We start from the raw sequence: 12,439 nt of genomic DNA on the forward strand, positions 1-12,439 counted from the left end.
ACACACACACACACACACACGCACACGCACACGCACACATACACACACTGCCTATTTTTATTTAACCCTGGCAATTCCAGGATTGATGGCAAAGTGAAGGAAACACTCCCATCTTTAAGTCACTGCCAGAAGCAAAACAGGTGGTAGAGGAGGGAATGAGACACACTGCCACTCTGCTACATCCCAGAAGGCATCAGGCACACACACACACGCACACACACGCACACGCACACACACACACACACACACACACACACAAACACGTGTGTCTCTGCCAAGGGAGCAAGGAGTCTTTAGGCTGTTTACCCAACAGAGACTGCATAAGTACAATTTCCCTTGGCTTTTCACACCCTGGGTGTCAATTTAAAGGACAAGTCCGGACTAAAATAACATGCAGCCTTTTTTTCCTAATTATATTGATCCCGAATGACTGGCCATGAGGTCTATTTGCAGAATTGCCCCTGTCGTCCAGTTTCCCCAGCAGCCCCCATAGCATAGAGCAGAGAGCCCATAAGCATATCGCTACTTACGCTATTTTTTTCATGAATCTGTTAATAGTTGTCATCCATGCCTTGGTTGTCCCACACGAAGTATCGCGAGGAGTGGAGTAGAGCGTGATTTCACCCCACGTTGATATGTTTACAAATGGCTGGCTGGGAGAAATGACGCTCTACTCCACTCCTCGCGATACTTCGTGTGGGACAACCAAGGCATGGATGCATTCATGAAGAAAAAAATAACGTTTGACCGCAACAAATGGCGCAAGTAGCAATATGCTTATGGGCTCTGCTCTATGCTATGGGGGCCGCATGGCCAGTTATTTGGGATAAATATAAGTAGGAAAAAAAGGTCATTTTAGTCAGAACTTGTCTTATAACATTTGGACCCATAATGGTAATTTTCTATACTCTAAGAGATCAATTAAACCTCAGTCAGATTTATTTGATTTTATTGCACGGTTCATAATATTATTGTAACTCTGTTTTCAGAGGTCGCGATTGGGGATAATCTTTGCATTGAAAATAACTACTTATGTCATGTATATTTGATGTAGAAATGGTTTATAAGAGTGTGTTGATTATGTAACTTGCTGTGAGGGTGTTTCTTGGGGGGTTAACTGGGGTGAGGGGAGAGGGCTCCTCTTGTTTCCTCTCCTTTCCTGGGTTAACCACTTAAACCCCAGCATTCATATTCTGGGAGGAACATTAGCCAAAAATAGCTGACCTACAAGCATTGTGGGTCAGCTATGTTTGACGAAGACATTTGGTGTAGATGGCAAAAAGCGGTCCAAGTACACAGCCAACTCGGGTCCAGTTTACTAAGTCTAGAGGGTTTAAGTGGTTAAATTCTGCTAGCGCAGGCCGCCTGCTCGGCCACCTTGAAGGATTTGCTGTCAGGAGACAGAGCTAAGCTCTAAACTGATGAGAACCTGCTGGCTGCCGCCAGGCCGTCGTTGTCGCCAGACGTTTCATAACCTTAACTTATCGCCGCAAGTTTGATCCGCAAATGTACACGGGATTATGTCTGTGGCGTTCGTCCAGATTTAACTGTGAAGGAGCAGAGGGAAACTGAGGATTGTGTCAGATGGAGTCTGCCTTAACTCCTCGTTAGGCTCCTGTCTCAAATGAGACCCAGGTGACCGTTCTACCATTATCCGCTCAAAGGTTTGGAATGGAAGTCAATGGGGCAATGCATAAAATTAATTTATGCTGCTGTCAGAAATTTGCGGTTGACACGACCGATTTCTTCAAATTCATTTGTTTCTGTTCACGAGGCAATCCATATTTTAGCAAAGGTTAGGAAACGATGCGCAGTGAAAAAATAATATATATACTGGCTGGTTGTAAATTTGCTACTGTTTCACTGCAATTATTAAATGTAACAAAATGGTATCTTGTATATATTATGATGTGGTGTGTGTGTGTGTGTGTGTGTGTGTGTGTGTGTGTGTGCGTGTGTGTGCACGTGTACGTGTATCCATGTGTGTCCATATGCAAAATGCACTTGTGTGTGTGTGGGTGCATGCACAGCCTGGTTTCTCTCATGTCAGGGTCCTGTTCTAGATGGCGTCTGTGTTAGATTGAAGTGTAACTAAGCATGCAGCAAGGTTTCAGTGCTACAGCGGGGCCACACGGGGCTCAGAGGACAGCATAGAGGGGACACCTGATGTCACTTGTAATGCATAGTATCCTGTGGCCCTGCGGTGGCTCAATGACTCACCTTAATGCTGACTTAACACTTTGTAGAGAGAGAGAGAGACACACACACACACACACACGCACGCGCACACGCACACGCACACGCACACGCACACACACACACACTGAATACCTGCCGGCTGGAACCCAGGGAGAAATTACCCTCAGATAATGTAACTATATTTCCCACAGCAATTGCCTCATGCTGTAACATATACTGTATTGACTTAACCCCTGAAATAAATAAATAAAAAGTAGTACGATGTTTTGTTACTCCAAATCTCGTTTTGTGTTTCATCTCGAATATCACTATAGAAGCCGTAGTCCTTTCACTATGACAATATTTTTTACATTTTATTACTGTGTGTGTGTGTGTGTGTGTGTGTGTGTGTGTGTGTGTGTGTGTGTGTGTGTGTGTGTGTGTGTGTGTGTGTGTGTGTGTGTGTGTGTGTGTGTGTGTGTGTGTGTGTGTGTGTGTGTGTGTGTGTGTGTGTGTGTGTGTGTGTGTGTGTGTGTGTGTGTGTGTGTGTGTGTGTGTGTGGTGTGCGTGCGTGCGTGCGTTGCCTCTGGCTTTTGTTCTGTCTAGGTAAGCAGGTGATCCACCCTGGTCAGATCCAGGCTGTACAGGAGGAGTTTTCCCCGAGCGAGGAGAGGTTCCAGTGGGCCAAAGAGCTCATTGCAGCCTTTGACCATCATCAGAAGGAGGGGAAGGTAATGTCAGCATATTTCACCAAGCAGTAATTTGCAGTCATTTTTACTCATTCTGCAGTGTTCATGGTTCCTGCTGACTTGCCTTTACTAACATGGATGTTTTGGATACAGTGGAAGCTCACAAATTAACCAAAACTATTTATTAGACTAATAATAAAACAGTAGACAGATTTGTACGGTAATTCAGATGTACAGTATAGATCAAGCTTTACTCTCCAGAGTTTCATCACTACGGTGCTGCTGGCCAGCTAACACACAGCAACAGCAGCACAGCAAACACGTTACTACCTTTTGATTCGTGAAGCCAGTTCCCTCCTTCTATGTGACATTGAACGCTGGAAAAGCATCTTCTCCGACAAAGCAACTGCAATCCACGCAGAGAGGAAAACCATCCCAGCAGTCCTCTGTGATTTAATGTCTGCCCTGACGTGACGCTGGGAGAACCCCTCCCTGAGAGAATGCTGAGAGAACGGAGACACAGATTTAACCCTAAATAATCAGTTGGTGTGTTTGGCCCACAAACCATGACAACAAAAAACTAATAAGAGGTTTCTGCCTGACAGCAATGATAAGCTAAAACTGGCTCATGAAGAACAAGCAGAAGAAAAGTTGTTGGGTTATCACGCTGACACTGTGCCGCGAATTAAGCAACGCGTTTATCAACATTAAGGTTTTGGTACCCAGCATTTGATCATGTCAGTCAGCTATTATGGCAGTATGTTGACATCAGGCATGCCCCTATTTGGGCAAAATCATGCACTACTGTGACATAACCATTGCCTAACAATGTCAGCTGGTGCTGACGGAATGGATCTCCCTATATGGGCATAATCTGGGGACACTTAATATATTTGCGCTGACTTCTCACAGAATAAGCCGTGTGGCATTAGCAGAGAAGATTTGTCACATTTTTCATGGGCGCAACCCACATACTCGGCTGCGCTGATGATACAAATTTGGTTTGTTCTGTATCGTCCCTTTGTAATGACTTTTGGATCCCATCTGTCATTAGATCCCACTGCCCCGAGGAGATAGTTGGCCGATTTCAATTCATACCTCAATTGTTCCAACAAAAAATAAGTTTGTTTTCGTTAGCCTGGAAACCAGACAAATCTGCTAGAGCTAAAAAGTGTCTGGCCATACCAGGCTATGTTTTCTTTTAGTTTCATGTCAATCCCATGGAAACATGATCAACATGCCCACTCAATCACTGTGAATTTGCCAGGCAATAACCTGGTCTATTCCCACATTGAGCCTATGGGGCTCAGTCAAACATTACACAGACGTTGTGCTAGGGAGCTGGCAGTGTTAAATCCATTCCAAATCCAGTACAACATTTTGGACATTTGCGTTCAAACATACAGCCCCTCCAGACGATGTGTACTGAGGTTCAGGCTTTCAGTGCATGTGTGAAAGCAGCTTAATATACATCGTACAGAGCCAATGACAGCCTGCAGATGTATAAAAGATTAAGGTGCAAAGATTAAGCCTCTCTGGGACCATTATGAATCTGTCTGTTTTTCACCAGAGACAGCTTGAACAAAGAACACTCACCACATGTGTTTGTGAAAGGTAAAACAACGTTAAAGCCATATACACATTTGAAGAAATGATCTTGTATTGTTATTCTCCTCTGAGACTGTGTGAACGGCCTCTTGTAGATGTAATGCAATTCTGCTCATGGAATCGGTAAACTGAACCATCTCCTCCACAAAATCTAGCTTATCCAGGTCTCCTGAATACTACTAGATAAGCATCAGTTGTGCATGGTTCTTCTGCAGAGAGTGAGGATAGATTTTTGAGTCATTTGACTTTTATATATGATACATTTCTGCCAATAGTCATATTCATGAGTAACGACATTATGAGGTTGTCATTTGCAGTTGTATGACCCATACATTTGTGTAACAAAAGTACATTTGTGTAACAAAAGTACAGGTACTGTGCTGTGTTTTTGTGCATTTGACTGTGTGCATTCAGCCGGGAGGACAGGAGTTGAACTTTCAATAAGCCTTATTGGCGTGTATGGGTCTTCACCTGGCTTCCTGTCCCTCAACTGTACGTGAGTCAATGTTATTGACGAAAAACAAGAGTAAGTGCCTAAGCACCACAATTTAATTTGCAAGAAGACAACCGTGATGTAGACACGCTGGTGCAGTAATGGGCAAGATTGCTGCCCCTACAGAGAGGGTGCCCTATACAGTAGGTGCCACTGGTACACATACCAGTGTTGCTCTGGTCTCTATAGGGAACTTTTGAATTTACTGAATTTTTGGTCCATGTGTCTGTTATCTTTAGTGCATTACATTTGTTTCTTTTTTTTAATGTTGGAACAAACTACAATACAACTACAATTCAAGGTACATTCATAATAATAGTCATTTCTGTGCATACAGGCACTGTGTGTCAGGCAGTTTTGACAGATGGCATGTTGATGACACAGGCCTTTCCTCCTTTGGGAGAATAAGACTGTTCCTTTGTGTACTCACTCGCACACCTCTGTGGTTCCACAGAATCTCTACTGTACACCCCTGTGTGTATACTCTCAGAGACAACATAGGAGGCTAGGGGGAGGTAGGCCAATTAAGTGTACAATATTATTGTTCCTAATTTAGTGCATGGTTGGATCCTGTGTGTGGAGCTCTGTGGGCTATCTGCTGAGGTAATACACAATCTGCCCACACCGCTCTCCCTGCCAGGCCTGCTCCCACTAAGCATCGCCCGAGGGACCCATCCTACCCATCCCTCTGCCACCGACAGCGTGTACTCTGTGTGACTGTGTGTGTGTGTGTGTGTGTGTGTGTGTGTGTGTGTGTGTGTGTGTGTGCGCACGCGTGCACGCACGCTCGCTGTTGATGACAAGGATTTGAACAGAGAGCATGGTGGCTCTTGTTTCTTATAATTCTCACCTCCTCGGGCATCAACTTAATGTTCTTCTCATGTTTAGTTTTTTATCTCTGCATATTTGAACATGTTTCTATATATTTTGACTTTGCAGGACAGTTATTAGTAGGTGGTAGAGCTTTTATATTATATTGAATGGTTGGACATACAGATATGTTTTTATTAGTTTTTTGTCTATTATCTTAGTGTATCAATAAAGAAACCTTGAACCTAGGTGAGGATGATCTGTTGAAGCTATTTAGTGTTTTCAGCGGATGCTGATGGTGTTCAAAGAATACAAGAATAATATAGCTAAATAATTTACCTAACAAAAAACTAAGTCAAGTTGCTTCATTGCTTTGCATCAAATTTACACATAATTTGCCGTTCTTTTGTCTTTGCTAATTTTATTGCTATTTTTTCAAGATTTCACTTTCACTTTACACACACTTTACTTTACATCACCATATGCACACAAGGGATGCTATCCTTGAATGAAAATCCTACATATGTTCATCTTTGCATGAATATGTTTGGGACAGTAATTTAAATGTTCCTTTATAGACTCGGAGTCCGTTGACCATATTCACACGGCAGCCATGTTGCGCTTACATCATACTCTGGTGGGGAGGGAAACCCCATTCCGGCGGTGGGTGGGGTATCCCGCTCCATCCGAGTATGACGTAAAGGCAAAATGGCCACAGAGCGAATGGTCAATTTATGCTCTGGGGAAATGCCTTCAGTTGAATCACCTGCATTTAACTCTGCTCTACCTTTCACTTGCTAATGTTGCTCTCTCTCTCTCTCTCCTCTGCTGTTCTGTGATCCTGTCCAGGGTGCGTTCACCTTCCGTGGCAGTATGATTGACATGCCCTCGCTGAAGCAGGCCCAGAACATCATAACGCTGTCTGCCGCTGTTCCGGGAAAATAAACCCAGAGAGAGAGACGGACGTGACAGGAGATCACATGACACCAGAATCTGTCAAAACAATGGGTCTCTTTAAGGACAATACTGTGTGAAAAACTTAACGAACAATTATGTCAGTAACAAATATAATGGGACACTGGAAACAAAATTCTATATTTATGTTAATTGTGTGTTGATTCAGTTAATGGTATGTTTTTTGTTTTGTCTTTGCTGCTAAGGTAAAAAAAGAAAATATAAATGCAAATTCTATCATTTTCAATGAGTTAAGGACATGTAGCAACACTCGGACATCTGATGGCGCTCCTGTCAAAATGAAGTATCTGAGATTCTTCTGTGGGCACGGGCACTTTCTTGGCAAGCCATTTAATGTGCTTGCTGGCGTGTCATGTGGTGTGCGTATTGTGTTTTCTTCCAGTGTGTGTGTGTGTGTGTGTGCCTGTGCCTCCCACCTCTCCTGGGTCACGACGGATGCTCTCCCATCTCCAGGGTCCAGGCAGCTGAGCAAAAGGGTAAACAAACACAACAAGCCACTGTTGTCGTGCTATTCATCCATACCACGTTGGGCCCCAGCCTTAAAGCCAGGCCTCAGCGCTGGCTTCAGCCCCCATGCCCCCCCCCCTGCCCCAGCCCCAACTAAAAAAACATCAAAGTCCTGTTTGCTAAACAGCCTCAACGAATTTAGTTAAACCAACACGTTGTGTTTTTGTTTCAATCGAGCCATGTGGCTCTTTCTCCATCAGCAGCGTGCCTGTGTGGTTGCTTCACTACAGGCGTGTGGCACCAGACCTGCGGAACAGTGGCACATGCTGTAGCTTTGTCCTTTACCTGGTCCATCAGCGGGACAGAATTCTAAGTCTGTACAGTACACGCATCCTTCAAATTGAACCAAAATAACATGTTCCTGCTAGTTCCATTCAGCACAATTAATAATTTTTTCTGTCTATCTGTGCCCCTGTAATTATTGACGTTTGTTTGGAGAAAAAAAAGGATGAATGCATTGGAAGAAAAACGTCACCACCACACAGACCAGAGTCACGCATCATTGAAGTGCTTTTCGTGGTGCCAAGTTACAAATAAAATGACAATGCGTCTGGGTAAAGTGCTTGTGTTTGCCTGACTTTGAGAAACAGTGAAGTGGGTGTGATGCTGGAGTGGGACAGATTAGTGGCCATGTTGCTCCAGCAGACCACGACCAGCGCTTTGTCTCTCTGACTGCGGATGGGAGGATAATTGGGGAGGTGTTGAATGGTTAATAGTGCCATTGGTGACCATGGTAATGAAAGGCACTACACCACTCCACCCCACCCCACTCTCGTTCCTCTCTCTCTCGCTCTTTCTGTCTCTCTCTGTGTACTAGTCAGGCTACTGTATGATCTATTGTGTCTGGAGCAGGACTGCGGTCTGTGCCAGGCCAAGCCAGACAGAAAAGATCGAAACCACTCCTGCGTCCAGCTAAAGGCCAAACAATAAGCAGCCTCCTTGGCACTTGGCCACGTATCCCTCTCTAACCCCTGGTTCACTTTTCTCTCCTGCCTTCATGTCCAATTTTAAAATGTATGTTTGTTTTTAGCCCAGTCCCGCCCATTATTTTAATATGAACTTGATGCAAAGTGGGTTGCTTTGTGAGACATTTAGTTAAATCCACAAACAGTGTTTCGGAAGAGCGCAAGTTCTGCGGAGTGTTATGTTTCAGAGGTTCCATATTATGTTGTGGTGTGAATAATTTAAACTGTGATATATGTACAGCAAATTTGAAACCGATTTTTTTCCCGGATTAAAACACTTGAAAGAACACATGAAGTAATGATTATAAGATATCTTTACTTTTATAATTGTACATTCAGGTGGATCTTTGTTCTATAAGCATAGTATAACCCCTTGAAAGTCAGGAAGGTGATGTGGTTCAGAGTGAACTTGTCTTAGTAAGTGTCTAAGTTACACTAGTCAAAGCACATCATTAGGCTAAATTGTATTGAAGAAATTGTATTACACATTGGCTTTCATTAATTTATCATTCAAAGTCGCATTTTAGCTAATGTTTCTGAGCCAACAAATCAAACCATTAATTCCAATTTGAACTGATCCTTGGACAACTGTCAAACCAAACAATCATCTGTATGTCACATGCTGGAAAAGGAAAAAGAAAAATCCATCAGTCAATTATTAACGCAACTTGAATCGGAATTATTAAAGGAATGTGTTTATTTCCTAATTCAGATTCATAGATTCAGAGTTACGAATTATTCTAAACAAAGTTTTTGATGCTAGTGACAACTTATTGATCAGATACTTAATAAATACAATGGCTTTAAATTAAGAACAAAAGTCATGCATGAGATCATGTTCAACCTGTTGTGTCATACATACATCAGCTGTAGTTGATATTAACACATTTTATCATTCTGAACACATACTGTGACTTCAATACATTTCACAAAACAAAGTTATGACACAATGTATCTTTTCGTGGTTATAGGCTCGACATGCAAGTACAGAAAGTCATGTGACCCAAAGAGTCCTTGATGTAAGAACATTTGCTTTGTAAAAATGTGCTACATAAATATAAACATAAATGATGTTACATCAGCTACAGTGTAGCCATGGATGAGGTGACAAGTGTGTTACCTTGCTCCAACATGTGCTAAGGAGAATCCGCTGATTGGGCAATATATCATCTTAAGCCCTTTCCTGGAGCAACAAACAGGTGTCATAAAAAATATGCAATTAATATACAATCAAATACTTGACATTATTCCGAAATTGATCATCTAGGGATGATTAAACAATGTTTTAAATTGATCATCTAGGGATGATTAAACAATGTTTTAAATCACATCTGAGTGTCTGCAGTCAGTTTCTCTTTGAGACCCTTTTGGGGTTTATTTTCCCTTAAAATAAGTTGAAACCTTAAGATGATACACCCCCCCCCCCCATAAGCTTTAGTACACCTCTCCACTGAAACTTTTTTGTTTCTTTCTTCTTATTAAAATTATTCTGTTTCCGTTCAAATTCACTGATTTAGGCTACACATCTAGTTTCTCTCTTTTCGTAGCGTCTCAAGATAATTGTAACATTATATATCGGGAGAAAAAGTCATTGATGTGAGTGACATCTTTGTAGATTAGTGGAATGTTTCTTTCTTTGTCTGCCTCTGCTGTGTAATTGACATTTCTATTTAGTGTGTAATCTTTTGAGTCCACTCGGCAAATTTATTTAAATACATTTCTCCGGTATTCCCTGAGAGTAAATTACAATTAACACGATTATAACCTCACAAAATTGTGACGGGAATCAATTAGGCTGCAAGCACTATTTCACAGCCCCGTAATGTGTTGGTGAAGATTGCTTTCATAAATTATGAGGTACAACGCATGCGGAGAAAATGCATGTATGCAAAACACTGTCTGAGGAAAATTAAAACGAAATGTTTTACATATTTTTCCATTAATCTAAATGGGACCCGTGTGGCAAAGATGGTTTTATTCTTCTAATTCCTCGCCCGGGGACGCCCAAATAATGACTTCATTGTTTTAATAGTGTGCTAATGACAATATATGACAAACTAATTTCAATGGAAGATTATTTCGGAGCGATGAAACCTCGCGTTATTGCAGATATTCGCCGTTTGAAAAGAAAAGTGTTAGGCTATTAGCCAAAATTGCTTAAAAGAAAAATGCGCATGGAGTTTGATCAAGAAAATAACAGATGTTTTTATTTCAATAGGCTATTATTGATTGTAAGAAGCATTTGACATTTTTTTCAGAAAATCTCCAATTTAAGTACACTTCTGTGATATAGGCCTAGACCTATTCAAGAAGCAACATTTTTATTTTATTTGTTTACAAACCTTTAGCTTATTACTCTATTAATAATGATAAATTTTCGACATTTCGTATTCTGTATAGACAGGGAAGTGTTTTAATATACAAAAAAAATATTCCAAATAAGTAGGCCTATATTATAGGAAATTAATTCGTTTCACTTTCCTTTCTTCTGGAATGAAAACCATATTACTTTTAAACTGCAAAACGATTTAGCTGCAATAGAATCAACACACTAACATTCCCTAATTGAAATATTTAAGAATGATACAGGTTTGTTATTGCAACACAACACGTTCTAACTTGTCTGTTTGGTAATGCATGGTTTCCCCCCCAGTTTATTATTTTACACAAAATAACACCTCAACCCATCATTTTGAATAGCCAACCAGGTCATACTGTCAACGTTCTACATAATTTTTTTTGCTCACGTCATATTCCTGAATACAAATAAACACTTGGATAGGCCTATAACTTGTGAATGTGCACTTTTTTTCCCCTCCAGTAATTACAATTTACATTTAGCAGACGCTCTTATCCGGCTTTACAAGTGCAAGATCAGAGTAAATGGCATGAAACGCATCTTTTCCAGTAGTGATGGGCACATGACCGCCCATGTCCAGCCTCTCTTTCATTCAATTTGCATGCCGACTGGTTGAGTGATCTGGCACATGTGGACCATTACCAACTTCATTTGAGAAGATCTATTGTCTGACGGTTCGTGACAGTCAGAGGGAGCAGGACACACGAGGACAGAGACTATTATGTCCGGGGCATGGCTGCCTGCTCACGCCGAAAACGTTTTAAATAAAAATACTATGTCATTTTTTAAAAAAATAAAAAAATGTTATATTATCATTAAAAGTGGTTTGCCAATTATTTTGGGCACCACTTGGAATACCCTCGCGGCCCAGCCCACTGGCTGAGAATCACTGCGCAGTGCGCACAGTGTCCCTTAGCCTTGCTTTAGCTACTTGGGCCTTGTCTGGTATGTTGAAATAATTCTTCATTGTCAGTGGGTTGCTTATCGACGTGTGAAGTTCTCGGGGAGTATAGACTGGAATGGTCTCTCTCTAGTCTACTCGGCCGGCCCCCGGCCGGGTGCTTTGGGGCTGACAACCTCTACTCCCTTCTCCTTAACGGGGACAGATCAAAGGCTGACCCGGCCCCGACGGAGACCCACTAAAACCCGGCCGCTTTTGTCTGCTGTTGCTAGGAGGCTAGTAAAGTGAGGCAGGGTGTCGGGGCCATAGTAATGAGACTCGTTACAGTGTGACGGACTGACTGACGAAGTTGCTCCAACGTTTCGTTTTTACGTCGTGGTGTCAGTGGTTCTCAACCTTTTCAGGCCGCGACCCCCCAAAATAATCATATTTGAACTGGGGACCCCCCCACCCTGACAAGCACTTGGAATCGTAGGAGTTGCGGCATTACATTTGACTCCCACAGGTAAATATTGTTGAATACCAGATCTACTGTGAGCTTGTAGATCGGCAATTTTCAAAATGTTTGCCTATTTCTTATTTTATTTGACAATTTGGCCAATGTTTGTACGTAGTTTGTTGACCTTTGATGCATTAATGGTCTTTAAAAAAAAGTTTAGATATTAAAAAGGCCTTAAAAGTCCTTAAATTGTCACTTTACTGTCACCTGGAGACACCCCCCCCCCCCCAAAATAAATGATGATAATCAATAATCACGTGGGGAGTCCCCCGGGGGTCCAGACCCACAGGTTGAGAACCACTGGTGTTTAGAGCTGTTGGCCTATACTTGCATATAGCCTACTGGTTTTCAGATCTGGCTGGGCCCACATCTACTACGGGAATATGGCTATCTATGCCCAAGGGGTGTTTATCGATTGATTTACTTATAGCTAACTACCTTCATAACCTAATAAC

The 12,439-nt window shown here is 42.0% G+C and overlaps 1 protein-coding gene across 1 annotated transcript in view; it reads left to right on the forward strand.

The window, feature by feature from the left end:
- The window catches only part of clybl (citrate lyase beta like), a 76,128-nt gene extending 66,585 nt beyond the window's left edge, over positions 1-9,543 (forward strand). Inside the window, exons 7-8 of the mRNA XM_080456870.1 lie at positions 2,785-2,909; positions 6,628-9,543. Of these exons, the coding sequence (XP_080312996.1) occupies positions 2,785-2,909; positions 6,628-6,723 (221 nt within the window). The 3' untranslated portion in view covers positions 6,724-9,543. The remainder of the gene's footprint in view (positions 1-2,784; positions 2,910-6,627) is intronic.
- Positions 9,544-12,439: the final 2,896 nt, after the last annotated feature.

Source organism: Gymnoscopelus braueri, assembly GCF_963280865.1.
Source record: "Gymnoscopelus braueri genome assembly, chromosome: 18".
Taxonomy (NCBI): domain Eukaryota; kingdom Metazoa; phylum Chordata; class Actinopteri; order Myctophiformes; family Myctophidae; genus Gymnoscopelus; species Gymnoscopelus braueri.